This window comes from Sciurus vulgaris (assembly GCF_902686455.1).
Source record: "Sciurus vulgaris genome assembly, chromosome: 11".
NCBI classification, from domain to species: Eukaryota; Metazoa; Chordata; class Mammalia; order Rodentia; family Sciuridae; genus Sciurus; species Sciurus vulgaris.
Genome location: NC_136472.1, coordinates 29887852 through 29905040, shown reverse-complemented (window position 1 = coordinate 29905040; position 17189 = coordinate 29887852). Strand labels below are relative to the sequence as shown.

The following is a 17189-nucleotide window of genomic DNA, read 5'->3' as shown; positions in this document are numbered from 1 at the left end:
GATTATTTATTGCCCATTCTATACTCAAATGTAACCAGTGCTCTTATTTATAAATTTGAAACAAAATTAGGAAGACATAAGGCAGATTCTCTCCAGAGAGATGGCCAAAGTCTCTTGAAATTACATAATCAATAGATTTTACAATCATAAAAAATAATTTCCAGAAAATACCTCAGTGATCATCTAGGGGAACCCTCTTATTTTATATGTGGTGAAATGAACTTCTATAGAATGACTTAATAGACTGTTAATGAATATTCCTCCATATAAGTACCCCTGAGTAAGTAAGTTCTCTAGTAGGCTGAGGACACAGTTGAAATTAAATGACTTAGACCAAGACAAGGTTTTTGGCATTGCTGACCATACTCATCATTTATGTAACTTCTCCCTTATTTCAGGAAATCATCAGATATGTCGTCTAGTCAACCAGCAACACAGTTTACATTGCCAGTGGGACCAACCTGTACGCTACCATCGAGGAGATATCTTTGAAAATGTGGACTATGTTCAGGTCTTTCTTTTAGTCTCTTCCAATTCTTACTAAGTTTCACATATCTGAGAATAATGCTATTTTTCTCTCTTGGTCTCTTGTATATTTGATCCCTAAAATCTGTGCTTGTCATTTAAATCTTTAAGGTTTTGAATGTCTGTGTTTATGAAGTCAGATTTTGTTGTTAGAACTCAGTTACTCCATGAATGACATTCTGTTTCCCAAAATACAGTTTGTATCTTTGTATGTGTAGGTATTTTATTCTTTTTGCCTTTACCATGAGAGCTACAATTGGACAGTTATTACGATTTAACTTAAAGATATTATCTCCCCTCTTAACCTTAAGAGTAAGAGATACTTAAAATTTGAGAGAGAGCCGTGCTCTTTCCCAAAGTCAACCAGTTTAGGTTGCCTAGACCAAAAACATCAACAGAATGGTCATTATCAATAGAAATGTCTATTCAGCACCATTGCCCAGTATGTGCTTTCTCTTACTTTTCTGTCTCTGTATACATACACACACACACATGCGCGCGCGCACGTGTGTTCACACATATATACATAAACACACATATATACACCATCCTAGTTCATCTAATTGAGAAGAAATAATACATAGATGTAATGATAGTGATTAATATGTAACTGTTGCTGAGTGACATAGAAAGTGAGTACATCCAGAATACCAGGTATCATTAAAAGAGGATGTTGGAAATAAAACAACACCTTATCCTAGATAAAATAGATCATGTCCTAATCATAAATAAGAAATTTCCAGAAATAAGCAGTTAAAAGAAGTCAGGAGAACAAACCACCAAAAAAAAAGAGCCCTTTATCTGAAAAAATTCAGGTCACATTGATGAAGAATAAGAAGCAAAGATTAATAGGCCACTTAAGTGGGAAATAGTAACATGAACTAAAAACTTCTTATGAGTTTTATAGACCAGTTCCTAGCAATATCCCATGTTTGGTTTTCAAGAAAAGAATTAAAGAAAGGCCAGATTCATACCCTCTGGGATTCTAGCTCCCTGTCTTAAATCCAGGCATTTTAAAGAAAAAGAGGGAATATTTAGAATGAAATAGATTGAAACCAAATGTAACTTTTGGATATCCTCTTGTTCTCAGGAGTGCATTGCATCAGTGTAGCTTCCAACATTCCATTTTATTATAATCATATCACTACTATATAGTAAAAGAATTTATTTCTAAAAATAAAGGCCCAGGACTGCAAATTCATCATTTTCTTTCCTTTTTCTCACATTTTTCCTATCCCATCCCATCCCATCCCTAGTCCTGTTCTTTGTAGCAAAGTTTCAGAAATACACAAGAACTACAGTGTCTTACATCTAACATTGTTTTACCTTGGTTTGGAGGAAGACTATGTTTGTGTTCTTTCATTTCCTAGATTAGCCTTTTATTTCTAAGGTTTGTATTTGGAATTGGTTAACAATAGTCTGTAGTCTCTGACAACTATATTAAACCTTTAAGAATGCTGTCTTATGCTTCCTTGCTTCTACCCATAGCACAGTAATTTTATAGAATAGTGATCATTTTAGTCTCTGCAGGGGAGAGAAATAATGAACCCGATTTCTAAATTAGTTAATCATTAATCCTAAAAGACTAAAGCATAAAAAGGAAGTAAAGGGAGGGACAGGAAAATATTTTTTCTGATATTCCAATGGCATAGTTGATTGAAAGTTGTTAATTGCATTATCCTAGAGAGTCTACTATTGGGGTAGTTCTTAAAATTAAAAGATCTGATTGCTTTATTGCTGACCTACTTCCTAATGACCTAGTTGTGAATATCTACTAACTTCTTTAGTGTGAGTTAAATCTTGGTCATAACTCCCTTTCCACTCACAATTTAATTGACTTTCCATTTTCTAGTTTGGTGAAGATTCATCAACCTCTAGTATGATGTCTGTGAATTTTGATGTTCCGGCAAATCAGAGTGATATCAGTGATTTGGTCAAGTCTTCTCCCGTAGCCCATTCTGTTCTATGGATCTGGGGCCGGGACTCAGATGCATATAGGGTAAGTTTATAGAAGATAATAAACAGGTTTTCGCCTACAGGCAGACTCTCTTAAAGTACTGGCCCTCAACCTCATTAATTAATATGATCCATATCACTGTTTGGCTTAGTGCAGCAAACATTCATTAAACTTCTATGAGTTTGTAGAAGTTTAATGGAAGGCAGTCTACTAGCTAGTAGGTAAGGAAGATACTTGAGGCTTCACCTCAAGTCTTCCTAATAAAGTTGGTACAAACTTTACTTAATCAGCATTCTTTTATTAAGTTCCCAGCTATATACCAGCCTAGTACTAGGAACACATTAGAGAAGCTCCTTATATTCTAGTGAGAAATACATACAATAAACAATTTGATAAACAAGCATTTGTAGGCTAGCTGTGAAAAAATTGAATGTCAGTTGATTGCAATACCAGGATATGAGGATGGAGACCATGTAGTTTTTATTCACTATTAAATTTTCAGAATTTAATTGCCTATTATAACGTTACATTGAATTTGGTTAGACGTATTACAGACTTCTCAAAGCTTGACAGCTTCAGGATATAAGTTTAGTAGGATTCTGGTATAATTGTTTATATTTAGAAAAATGAACATATTTAACAAGTCAAAAAAGAAATATTAAAGTTTGGCATTGGAAAAGAAAAATAGCTTTCTAAGCCAATTTTGTAGGCGTGTATATGCTTTCAGATACTGTACCTCAGACTGACTTAAAAAGAAAACTTGCCTGTTATTTCAGGAAGTCGAGAGATAGGACAGACTTCAGGTTTGGTTGACTCAGTGACCCAGTGATGTCACCAGTGTCTCACTTCTTTCCACCTTTTCATTCTTCCATGTATAGTATTGGTTTCATCCAAAAACTTTGTTTTCCTCATGGTCATAAGATGGCAGCCAACAGCACCTGAAACAAAAACATGCTTTTTTGTTCATATGTAACATAAGAAACTAAGACTTGTTTTTCTTTCCCAGAGACCCCAAGCAAACTTCTCCTTGTGACATGTTGGCTCAGCTGGTTTAGGCCTGCCCAACCCTGAACCAGTTTGTGGTGAAGTAGGTGGAATGGCTGGTTTAGACTAACGAACCACAGTAGAAGGAACATTATAGATTCTACCACTGTACATTTATCTTAAAATATTACATTTCTGTTCATTTATCCTAGTATACCTGAATTCTTCTAACAGTTCACTTAGTATGTTGAAATATTGAATCCAAAGAAATTTATGAGAAGCTTTGTTTATTTCTTAGGACAAGCAGCATATCCTATGGCCTAAAAGAGCAGATTGTACAGAAAGCTACCCTAGCGTCCCTGCTGGTGGGGAATTGCCAACGTATTTTCTGCCTCCAGAAAACAAAGGACTCAGGCAAGTGCTGATGGATTTGGCAAAGCACCTGATTCTGCATGACTGTCATCTAGCGGTTCTTTGAGAGCACCAGCCTTGGACTTGAAAGGTTAAGTCTTTATCTTGAACTCACCCAAACTTTGAAAATGTGAATCTTGTTCCTTTTTCTTGTGCCAGGATCCACGAACTCAACAGTGATGATTATTCTTCAGAAGAAGAGGCCCAAACCCCTGACTGTTCCATAACTGACTTCAGAAAAAGCCACACTCTGTCCTACTTAGTCAAAGAATTAGAGGTCCGCATGGATCTGAAAGCCAAAATACCAGATGACCATGCACGAAAAGTAAGGCTCACTTAGGCTGGTGTTTATTACCGTCCGTCCATTCTGGGTGACTTCAGAAGCCTCTTAGATGGGACAAAAATCTGAGAGAAGCCGGTTGTTGAGCTTTAAGTTTATAAAACTGAAGGATAGAGTTAAAGAATTAAGGAAATGACTGAGAAGTCAGTCATGTATTAAAGGAGTGACAGGAAAGGTTCCTTGGGGTGTTGCTTACATAGACCACCTAAGCACTCTTTATTCCTCTAGCCTGGAAGGTTCCAAAGAGGAACTACACAGAACTTGCTTCTTACCCAGTGGAGCCAGTCAGTGGATGCCATTCTGATCTCTTCAGTATAGCTCTGCATCCTCCAAACCTACAGAAGTTTGTGCAGTGTGAAAGCTTGAAGGTTCTTTTTCCCTGATCTTATCAGCTCTTCTGTATGAGGTCCTTAGGAATCTGTCAACTTAATAACCACTTTGCAAATTATGAATACGTTCAATCTGTTTTCTTTAATTCCTATTAGTTATATATGACTAGGAATGTTTTATTACTGAATGTAGATCAGTATGTTAGTTACCATTCCATAGATATAATTGAAGTAATTACCTTTTTAATAGAAAAAAACAGACCATTACATCCACCCTTTTTTTTTTTATTAATTTTTTAAATTGTTCTAATTGGGTTATACATGACAATAGTACGTCCACTTTTTAAAAAACTTAACTTCAAAACTGTAAGCAGATGCCAGGTGCGGTAATCCCACCAGCTCAGGAGGCTGAGGCAGGAGGATCACGAGTTCACAGCCCTCCTCAGCAAAAGCAAGGTGCCAAGCAACTCAGTGGGGCCCTGTCTCTAAAGAAAATACAAAAAATAGGGCTGGGGATGTGGCTTAGTGGTCTAGTGTCCCTGATGAGTTCAACCCCTGGTGCCCAAAATAGGAAAAAAAAAAAAAAAAAAAAACCTTTATAAACAGTTACTACTTAAATTCAGCAAACATTTATGGAGGCAAAAAAATCCCATTTTTGAGGTACTGTTTTGGGTGTTTGGAATGCAAAGATAAGTAGGCCATGATCTTTGCTTTAGAGTTCCTCAGAGTTATACTAATATTAAAAGAACATAAAATAGATTAATTGGGGATCTGGTGCTTTCCAGCCAGAGAAGATAGCAGATTTTTATCACATCAGGTGTTGCCCGATGTTAACTTCTGACTAATTTCTCACTGGGTTCTGAATGCTTAGGTTGACTTTAATGGATATGGTAATTGCAGTAACGTGTGTGAGTAGAGGTGTGTGTGTGTGTGTGTGTGTGTGTAAATACATACATAGATTCTTTTCAGTTAAAGGAAACTGGTACATATGTGTGAGCAGGTCAGCACTATTATGTATCAGTGGCCTCATGTTTTATACATGATTATAAGTATCTGTTCAAAGTAGTTGTTCCCCAGGAACTCAAATAAAGACTGCCAGCCATAGAAATTTCTGTTCAAATGTCTTCCCTGTTATTTTCAATTGAGTCAGTCTTTCTTTTGATGTTTTCAGATATTGCTTTCCCGTATTAATAACTATACTATCCCAGAAGAAGAAATTGGGTCTTTCTTATTTCATGCTATTAATAAGGTAAGTCATTTACTTTGACTGCTTAGTAACTGTCATTAAAGTTAAAATGTACTTATTAAAGATCCAGTTTAGAACAGCTACTGTATTTTTGCACTAAATGAAGTATTTTGGTGTTTTCAGCCAAATGCGCCCGTCTGGCTCATACTCAATGAAGCTGGACTCTACTGGAGAGCAGTAGGAAATAGCACGTTTGCTATCGCCTGTCTCCAGAGGGCTTTGAATTTAGCTCCGCTTCAGTATCAGGACATTCCTCTTGTCAACTTGGCCAACCTTTTGATTCACTATGGCCTTCATCTTGATGCTACTAAGCTGCTACTTCAAGCTTTGGCCATCAATAGCTCTGAGGTGAGGTTTTTTTTAATTTATTTGTAGCTCCATGTGCTATGTGGGATAATTCAATTTTAGAGTACAATTTGTATTTTTCTAGGAAAGGCATAAAAAATTTCATGTTTTGTTTTTCAGAGTAAAATCTTACATATTTCAAGAGCAAAGTATTTTTGTTTTATTTTATTAATTTGTGCTTTTTAAATTTTAAATGAAATTTTTAGAAACTTACTTAAATAAGAATGACATCTGTAAAAATACAATGCCATTTTTTGTGTCAATTTGAAAACATCTCTTCTTATTTTATCCTACTCATCACAGTACGTGCACTGCTAAATATTAGACTATTTTAAAGCCTCAATTTATTTATACCATCCAAACCAGAGCACAGTTTAAAAGTTGTTTTGACGAAAATAAATAGGGAGATTAATATTCATGCCCTGAACCTCCCACATGAAGCCAGTTCATGGTATATATTGGTGCTTTGTTATTTACTACAGTTCCTAGTTTAAAATATACCACTTTTCTTTTGCTTGTTTGGTTTTTTGCCATATTTCAGCATCTTTGAAATCAGATAATTGTTGTCATACTAAGTTTGATGAAATACATTTATAATAAATATATAATTGAGTTGATCTTAAATAATATGTACATGTTTATGTCTTATATCCAAAGAAACCTTTTTAAAAAGTTTTCCAAAACTAATTTTTTAAGTATGAAAAGAAAATATTGCCTGTTAAATGCTTTCTTGAGTTACGCAAATTTACAACTGGAGTTTGAACAAAAGTTTACAATCTCTATATACAAATTCATTACTGGATTTTAAACAATCTCTGTACTATATAGCTGGTCAGGTTGCCAGTTTATATTTGAAGTATTTATCTAATGCTTACCAGGGACTGGTACAGATGTTATAGGTATGTGTATGGTGTGGGGTGTGAAGAAGTGGACATTCAAATGGCAGGCTTAACACAGCTGTGTGCCCATGATCCTCCTCCTGCTTCACTTTCCACTGCTGCCAGCTAAGGTAGCTAGGCAGGGTGTGTGTGTGTGTGTGTGTGTCTGTCTGTCTGTCTGTCTGTTTGTTTTGAAGAAAAAGGAGCTCTCTTAGAGCTTAGTTGCCTTTCTATATTTAAAATAATATTAAAATTTTAGTTGTTAAATGCTGTGGTACTACAAAAAGAATAAAAAGATACATCAGTAGATCAGTGTGGATACACCAAAAATATACCTTGACCCGAACCCCTCCCCAGCTGTCAGCATTTATGAACACTGATTCGTAAGCCTGTCTTCTGTGCACATATTCTGTAGTTTTGCAACTTTATGGTACAGGTGAGCTTTAAGGCCTATTATATTTAGGTATTTATTATTACATAGTTTTGAAAACTGTTAGTTTAAACTGCTCTCTGAAGAGTCAGTGAATCAACCTGTTGCAACTTACTCATTAGGCTGTTGACAGTACTTAGCTGTTATCAGTAGTGGTTTTCCTACAGAAGGCCATTTCTGTATTCCAGATAATTTTCAAAGATTGCTAGCAGTGGAACTACTAAGTCACTAAGAATGAATATTTTGATAGCTGTGGTACAAAATGCCCAATAGTTCACCAAAAAAGTTTGGGCAAATAGCTTGTTGCTGTGATTAAGATTTTTCACCTGTTTACCCTCACCTGAATTGGACAGTTGAAATAGCTGCTAACTTTCCTTGACTTTTTGCTAAAGCCACATACCATACTAAGCAAGATCTCATTTAGCCCTCACAACAGACCTCCAAGATGGGACTTACCCCTTTGATAGATAAGGAAACTCTAAGTTAGGTGTACAGAAAAATAATGAGATTCACCAGAAGTCAGAGAGCTTGAATTTGAACTCAAAGAGATTGGCCACAGAACTCACAGTTTTTACATTTATAAAGCAAGTTTGTGTCGAAGTATCACTTCTCTATAGTAACTTAAATTTTTTATTTTTCTTTGTATTTTTAAAGTAAAAGTTTGTATAGACATCTCATTTTGTTAGAATTTTTTAAAATTCTGTGTGAATTCCTTGTACAATAAAGTCTAATTCCATCTGTTTTATGTTAAAATATATTCTCTTTGTCTTTTAACCTTAGCTCTTAAAAATTACCCTTAAGCCTGTCAGTCACCTCAATTTTTATTTCTGTTGTTAGATGTAAAGGGTTCTCACAAGAAATTTGAAAAATAATTCTATTGTTTTTGTTTTTTATGGCTTGATCTTTATTTACTAAAACTAAATATATGCAGACCACTAACTATTGTACACTCAAGGAGAATGAGTATAATTTTGATCTATTAAAAGACATTTACCAAAATATTCATAGTAGTTTTATTCATAGTAGCCAGAAGGTGGAAACTACCTAAATGTCAGTCAGTGGAATGGATGAATAACTGGTATATTCATACAATGGGACATTATATATCAATTGGAAAATATAAAAAAAGAATGAACTACTGATACAAAAACATGAATGAATTTTAGATTGAAAGAAGCCACAAAAATATACACGTTATATATACATATAAGAGAACGTGCTGTTTGTTCCATTTATGAGATTAAAGAACAGCTGAAGTCGTCAGACATAGTGGCACATGCCTGTAATCCAGCGATTCAGGAGGCTGATGCAGAGAGGATCACAAGTCCAAAGCCAGCCTCAACAACTTAGCAAGGCCCTAAGCAACTTAGTGATATCCTGTCTCAAAATTTAAAAATTTTAAAAAGGGCAGGGGATGTGGTTCAGTGGATTCAATCCTCAGCACCAAAAAAAAAAAAAAAAAAAGAAAAAGAACAGATGAAATGAGTTTATGGTGATAGCAGTCCCACCACAGCAGTGCAGCAGTGGTTACTTCTGGGGTAGGGTTGACTTGCCCAGGGATCCTTCTGGGATACTAGAAACATTCTAAATGTTTGCTATCTGAAGCTGAGTTGCTGGTACAGGGATATATTCATATATAAAAATCCATTTGTGATGTACACTGAAGACTTACTACATTACACGCTTTTTGTTTTTATCTTAGTAAAAAGGTCAAAAATATATGTTACAAAGTTTAGAATTAGCTGATGTGAATAAAATGGACATTAACAATAACCTTTGTGAGGTAACCTAAGGAAAGCCAAAAGACATATACTGTGAAGGATTTATAACTCTCACAAAATATTAATTCATTAACATGTTGCTGGGTTTTTTTTTTTTTTTTTTTTTTCAGCCCCTGACCTTCTTAAGCCTTGGAAATGCTTACCTCGCTCTGAAGAATATCAGTGGGGCACTTGAAGCCTTTAGACAGGCCTTGAAATTAACTACCAAATGTCCAGAGTGTGAAAACAGCCTGAAGTTGATCCGCTGTATGCAGTTTTATCCTTTTCTGTACAACATCTCGTCTTCTGTTTGCAGCGGTAAGCAGCTGTCAAATGCTAGCAAAATCATGAGTTCAGCTGGAGTTCCTGTTCTAATCAGTAGAATACAAAATAATTTCCTCAGATTTTCCCAAGGATTTTAGATAACTGGTATAATTCTAGATATGTAGGAAAGAAGTTATTTCATTACTTACTATAGATGCCTTAAAGTATTAAGGCTTAATTCTTTCCCAGAATCCTGCTTAAGAAAGGTTGAATAGCCAGGGACAGTGGCATATGCCAGTAATCCCAGTGACTCTGGAGGCTGAGGAAAGAGGATTGCAAGTTCGAGGTCAGCCTGGGCAGCTCAATGAGACCCTGTCTCTAAAGAAAAAATTAAAAGGCCTGGGGCTGTGACTCAGTGATAGAACACCCTGGGTTCAATCCTCAGTACTGCAAAAATAATAATAATAATAGATTGAGTAAAGTTTTAATACATATCTGTATAGCTGGGATTGATAAGCTGTATGTTTTTTCTTTCTAAAATCACTCTTTAATGATGACCAGTGTTCATGGTACAGGGTAGTTTTTCCATTCATGTAGCCCAAGTGTGTAATGAAAGTTGAAATAGTTCTTCTACATACATAGTCACTGAAATACAGCCCCTTTCCTTTAAGGAAAGGTGATTTAGACTTTTACTGAACCTTTACAGTAGTCACCTAACAATTGGTGTGCCTTTCCCTTCTTCCACTCTCTTTTACAGCCAGGGCACATGCCCAAGTGTTTTCCTTCATAGAGCCAGTACCTGTACCAGTTATGAAGTCATCAGTTAAAACCCATGTTTTAAAAGTCACATGATATTTGGTTATTTACTTGTTTAACCTTCATCATAAGAACAAAATTCATGAATTTGATTTCTGCCTTGAATTATGATAGGTGCAGTTAAATATATGTAGATGTATAGTACCTACCCATTGGCTGGTAGACCAATCAGTATGTTTCACTAATGTTCAAATTTGATTTTAGTATTTAAGTAGAGTGCTGTCATTCCAGCTTCTTCACTTTGGATGTTCAAAACAAAACAACACCTGATACCTACTTGTTTCTGTGACTTGTCTAAAAGACATTGGTAATTACTAGTAAAATCAGGACCAAAAACTGGTTTGCCTGATTCAGTATACCAGACCGCATTAGTATTCTCGTGAAATGAGAGACCATAAATAGTACTTGTATTTTTAAAGAAACCAAAATTCTCTCAGCAATATAATGCCATAGCTCAGTTGTGGATCAGAGGTAAGCACAATCTGAATTTGAGTTCTTGTACGAATACCAAAGACCTAACACAGCAAGGCCCTAGAGTGGAGTGGGTAAGCACTAGAATCACAGATCCGAGTTTGAGCCCTGCTCTGCTATAACTTTCTGATTTCCATAATTTGTATCCTTATTTATGCTATGAAAGACCAAAAGAAACCTATGTCACGTACTTGCCAAGAGGATTAAAAAAGATCTTTTTCGTACAGTAGATATTGGATCAATGTAAGCCATTAGAAATTCATGTGAATACAGTGTATTCGGAACTTTTAAATTATGGGTCTTTATCCTCTTCCTTCATCTTAGAAAATATGATGTTTTAAATGTTGTAGATTACCTACAACAGGATTTCACTCTTTCAACAAGTTTCTTTTATTAATAGAAACTTACTATCATCTCTCTAAGCTCTCTTGGAATTTCCTTTGTTGGGGAAAAGGTTTTATATGTATGTGATGATCTTTTTCTGGAGAATCTTTTCCTTAGCATTATTTTCCAGTATTTTTGTTTAGTATTCAATTTCTTGAACTTTATTCTTAGGTCACTCATGTGAGAAGAGGGAATTGTTGAACTTTTCCCTGAGAGCTAAACTTCAGACTAGTCCAGGAAACTTAATAATGAAGAACAGATCTTTCTCAAATTTGTAGTATCTGATAGTCTAGATTTTCCCAATAATATTATTGGAGCCAGTACAATAACAATAAAAGAAAATAATTTAACTTGGAAAGAGGGACTACTATTTTTAGTTCTTTCAGAAAGAGTTCATCAATTTTTTTTTAAAAAGGTATATATTTAGCTCCTTTTACATTGTAATTAACCACTTGCCTAAGTTAGCAGGTCTTTGCTCAAATTTACTAAACTCACTAGAAGTTGTTTTTACTGCTAATAAGCCTAAATTCATTCTTATATGAATTAGAAAATAATCTAAGGTCTTAATAAATACTATTACCCTCAGTGGAAACGTATGCTATAATGTTTTCTAGGTTCAAAACTCATTGATAACCGGGTGTGGTGGCACATGCCTATAATCACAACACTTGGGAGGCTGAGGCAGGAGGATCACAAGTTCAAAGCCCACCTCAGCAATTTAGCAAGATCCTAAGCAACTTAGCGAGACCCTGTCTCAAAATTAAAAAGGACTGGGAATGTAACTTAGTGGTTAAGTGTCCCAAGGTTCAATCCCCAGTACCCAAAAAAAAGAAAGAAAACTCATTGATAGTACTGAACCAATTTTAGTGTTGAACTTCTCTTTGACTATGTTTTTGAGTTACTTATTTCCAGAGCAGTCCTGCTCATTCTTAGTTGATTTATTGAGTTGTAACTTTGAAAAGGTGAAACTTTCAGGGTGCACAAGGGGGTGGTCCTAGGGATAGAATCTAGGACCTTTTGCATGGTACAGTGGCAAGCACTCAGCCCTACCACTGTGCTACATCCATAGCCCAAAAACTGAAACTTAAAAGAAGCAAAACACCTTTATAGAAATTATGAACTTCTTATATTTCAAATCTGAACAATTTTGTCTATGCCCATTATTTCTGAGTTTTAAATGATTGGTGAAAAAAGACAAAAGCCTCTAAATAATGGTTAGCATTTTAATACCTTCACTGAAATCAGATGACACTCTATGTTGGTTGCTTTTTCGTTTTTGCAATATCAAAATAAGCTTCATAAGTTATCTTAATTGTTCAGTATATTATCTAAATTTTTATTATGATAATCCAAAGGTTTCAAGAGACAAAGCTTGTTGTTCTTTATCCATATAATAATCAAGGAATTCATATCATAATTGTTTTTTTTTTAGGCAAGGATTTAAACTGCTCTTAACCATCCTCTTCCCAACCTGATTCTGTTATAAAAGTGAATTTGGAAAGTTATCAGTTTGAAAGCTTTTCAGATAGGCCTTTCAAGATCAAAAGTAATGGAGCTGGGGATATAGCTCAGTTAGTAGAGTGCTTGACGAGCATGCACAAGGCCCTGAGTTCAGTCCCCAGCACCACCACCAAAAAACCCACACACAAATAAAGAAAAGAACAAAAGTAACTAAGGTGCTCTTGGAAAACGTTTTGAAGATAATCTTTCTAACCATTATTGTTGTTCTTTTGAAAATTGTTTAATAACTTTTTACAACAACTTTAATACAGTGTAGTACCTTACATAGTATGAACTTGGTGGTAAAATTATAGGCAGTATATTAACATCAGCAGGGGGCTGGGGAGATAGCTCAGTCGGTAGAGTGCTTGCCTTGTAAGCACAAGGCCCTGGGTTCAATCCCCAGCACCACAAAAAAAAAAAAGTCCTCCTATTAACATCAGCAAGTTTTGTTTTTTGTTTTTGTTTTTTTTTCTTCTTACGTAATCATGACGTTTCCATGCAGATTTTCAGTTTATGTTTCTTGGAAGGCCTGCACAGGTAATGTATTCTATTAATATTGAATACTGTCTCGTTCAGCTTAAAAATACATAAATACTAGCCAAAATTTTTTTCTACTTTTAAAGACATTCTAACTAAAATAGTAACAATTAGTGTAGAATTATTTACCTGACAGCTTTTCCAAACTTTTATTAACTTAGAAATTGTTTTATTGGTTGCTATTTGTTAGTGAATGTGTTTTGTTTCATGTGATTTGTTTTTGTTTGTACTGGGGATTGAATCCAGGGGTGCTACACTGCTGATCTACAGCCACAGTTCTTTTCCCTGCCCCAGACAGGGTCATGCTAAGTAACTTAGGGTCTCATTAAGCTGCTGAGGTTAGCCTTGAACTTGGCAATCTTCCTGCCTCAGCCTCCCAAGTCATGGGATTATAGGCGTGGGCCACCACACTGGTCAGTGCATATGTTCTTTAAGCAACTGCTGATTGTGGTCTTTCTCTCACCCCTTTCAGTAGCATTTAACCTTTTTCTTCTGTAGTATGCTGTGAAGGAAATCTTAATAGGTTGATTTTTTTAATTGCCCACTCTGAAGTTGACAGTAAAAGAGAAGTTGGTGCTTCAAAGTTTTGTTTTATGGGGTTTTTCTCCTTTCTTTTTTTCTTTTCTTTTTTTTTTTTCTTTCCCCCTGTGCTGGGAATTGAGTCCAGGGCCTCGTACTAGGCAAGGACCCTACCACTGAACTGTACCCTCTACACCCCCCCCCCCAGTTTTGATTAAACATTTTACTTTGGCAGTTTTGAAATGGATACAGTTTTTCCATGTTTATGGTTTTTTTATTTCACAATTTTATTTAACCTAAATAGAACTGAATTGGACATTTTAACAAACTCATCTTCAATAACAACTTAGTCGATCCTTCTTAATGTAAAATGAAGTCTGTTAAATGAGTTTTTGGGATGGTTTGAAGTACTCAAAACGCACACAAAAAATAAAACCTTTGTTCAGTGGAAAAACTAAAGGGGTCACAGAATGAAATTTCATGAAACAATAGTGATTATCTTCCCTAATTTAAAAAAAAGGAAAATGATTTTAATAACAATTATAAGCAAAATGATTAAATATTGAATCTGTAGAAGAATCCCAAAATACATTGATATAGCAGACAACATGGGAGATTTTCTAAGCACTTACTACTATAAACATTTTTTAAATACTTTCAACTTTGTAATTTACTAATTTGCAAGTAAAATTACATCTAGCAAAGATATTTTCTCCCATGAAGTAGAGTGTCCTATTATTCTGTCTCTAATATCTATGATTTTACTTTAATATTCTCTAATATTTTATTATTAGGAAGCAAAAGACCAATGATAGGTTTAATGTATTAGACCTAGATGCTTTATAGATATACAACAAATTACAGCATTGATGTTTACCAAATATAATTAAGTATTAAACCCAGGGTTTTTGAGCCCTTGTCTTCTGTTAACTCACTGAGGCACAGGCACACCTAAAAATATTGGCTCAGGTATTTAGAAATTATGAATTAATATCCTACAAAAGAGCTCAATCTTTAATGTCTAAGTATTTTTAGAACCTTATACAAGTTTCTATATAATATATATTTTATCGCTTTTGCATCTCAGAAAAAAGAACAATTTTCAAATCATGTACTTGAACTTTAATATCACTTTAGTATCGTTTCCACTGCACAGATGGATTATCTTGTATTCTCTTAACATTTCTGCATCATAGAATCTATTTATGTAAATCACATCTCCTTTAATAACTCGTTTCATTGTCCTATTTTAGTCTGTGTTCTTCAACCTGAATTTCTGTAGATTTATCACTTGCAGCTTAAAGCAATTTTACATGGTGTTCAGATTTTGAAGAAAAAGAAATCCTGCATGTTGCTGCCCCCTTGTGGACTCTGCAGCATGTGCCAGCTGCAATTAAAGACCTTCATCTCATTCTTCCTAAGAATTAGTGAAGGTATCTACTTTTTATTTTTTTTAAGATAGTCTTGTAGAACCAACATTTTTAGCATTTTAAAATGCTGTTATATCACCTCCATTTATTCCTGTAAAATTTTGGTTAATTTATATGAGTTTTAAAATCCCAAGATGCAAGTACATCCTACAACAAAGCCAAATGTAATTGTCTGCATGTAGTAAGTATCTAGATGTCTTTACACAGTGCTTATTTACTTAGAAGTGCTGTACTTATTTTATTAGCAGATAATTCTTTGGCATGTATCTGTGATAGGAGAATAAGAAAAGATTATGAATTTATGGATTTAGAAACAAAAGTTATGCTTTATTCAAGTCACATTAACAGTTAATAATAGAGCTGAAATTAAAATCAGAGTCCTCTGCTTTCCAGACCCTTGTGGTCCTGGGGATTGAACCCAGAAGTGCTCTACTACTGAGCCACATCCCCAGCTTTTTTTTTTTTTTTTCCTTGAGACATGGTCTTGCTGAGTTGCCAAAGGTGACCTCAAACTTGACGTACTCCTGCCTCAGCTTCCCTAGTGACTGGGATTACAGGCATGTGCCACTGCACCTAACTACTTCCATGCATTAATCCTTTTTTTTTTAAATATTTTTTAGTGGTAGATGGACATAATATCTTTATTTATTTATTTTTTTGTGGTACTGAGGATCAAACCCAATACCTTGCACATGTGAGGCAAGTGCTCTACCACTGAGCAACATACAGTCCCAGCCCATCTGTGCATTAATTCTTACATTCTCAACAAGTTAGAAATTATCTTACTGCCATGGTTCAAAGAATTCACATTAGTAGATTCTTGGGACATATTACGTAAGTAGTATAATCACTGTACTTTCTATGTCATCCTTCAAAAGAGGTACATGTATCACTATAGAAAACATGGCTCCAAAACTGAATGATGGAAGACAGCCATAATGAACCAAAAACACCTTAAAGTCGTGCCTTCTAGTTAGCCTGTTACTTCGATCTTTTCTAAATTTGCATCAAGATTACCATGTGTGGATTGCCTTGGATTTTACACAGACAGTCTGGTGACCATACATGCATTATTTGTTCAGCACGCATTATTTTACTTTCAGAATTCCCAGCAGTAAGCTTTTATAAACAAAATGATTACCTTTGGTTTCATGCTTAGGACGGTATATAGCAGATTCTGATGACAAATTCTTTTATATTGTAGGCTCTGAAAGACTTTAAATATACATAAACACTTCTTGGTTTTTAATGTGAATATTTTTCTGGCATGCAAAAGGATTTTGGTTTTTGTTTTCTTTTGAGGAGTGAGCATATTGGCCTTTGCCTAGTATCTTTTCACAGCTATCTATCCAGTCCTTATAGATCGTTATCCTGGACTGGGAGTCAGCGCGGTGAAGAGCACTTTCCTAACACACAAAAGGCCCAACTTCATTCCCCAGCACCACAAAGAGAGAGAGATTGTTAACCTGGTCAAGTAATAATGACAATTGAAATTTCATAGTGGACATAATCTCTAAACACAAAATACTTATTTTCTTTCAACGAAAGGATCCTAGCTATGGTTTATTTATTCTTATTTAATACCTCCTGTGTGCCAGGCATCATTATAGAAAAACCAAATGGGAAAAAATGCCCCTCCTTCTCTCATAGAACAATATTCTAGTAGAAGGAAATACAAGATGATTAACTTCATAAGTTATTTAGCATGTTAGAACTATTATGGGGGGAAAAGTAGCTCAGGGAGGCCAAGGTCACCAAGAGAGGTCTCACTGAGAAAGCAAATTAAGGATGTTTGGTTTTGTTGTAAAAATAGAAAGTTTTATAGCATATTTGCCTCACAGTGAGCCAATAAAAAGGGAGAAATTGGAGATTAAGAAAGAGATAGTGGTAGAATTAAAGTTCTTAAGTAGACAGGAGAGAAGGGGAATAGAGGAGATCCAAGGCACAAATTGTAGGGTTTGTGCTTAGATAGGAGTAAGGACAATGTATAGGTAACACCACAGGCATGCTGGAAGATTTAATGATAGAACTTCTGATTGAGTCTTGGTACAATGAGAGGT

The 17189-nt window shown here is 35.1% G+C and overlaps 1 protein-coding gene across 4 annotated transcripts in view; it reads left to right on the top strand.

The window, feature by feature from the left end:
* The window catches only part of TTC17 (tetratricopeptide repeat domain 17), a 112083-nt gene that overhangs the window by 30744 nt on the left and 64150 nt on the right, over positions 1-17189 (top strand). For all 4 annotated transcript variants that reach the window (XM_079103023.1, XM_079103024.1, XM_079103026.1 and 1 more), the window contains exons 10-16: positions 399-511; positions 2378-2524; positions 3765-3880; positions 4037-4202; positions 5718-5795; positions 5916-6140; positions 9337-9523. In XM_079103023.1, coding sequence (XP_078959149.1) covers positions 399-511; positions 2378-2524; positions 3765-3880; positions 4037-4202; positions 5718-5795; positions 5916-6140; positions 9337-9523 — 1032 coding nt within the window. The remainder of the gene's footprint in view (positions 1-398; positions 512-2377; positions 2525-3764; positions 3881-4036; positions 4203-5717; positions 5796-5915; positions 6141-9336; positions 9524-17189) is intronic.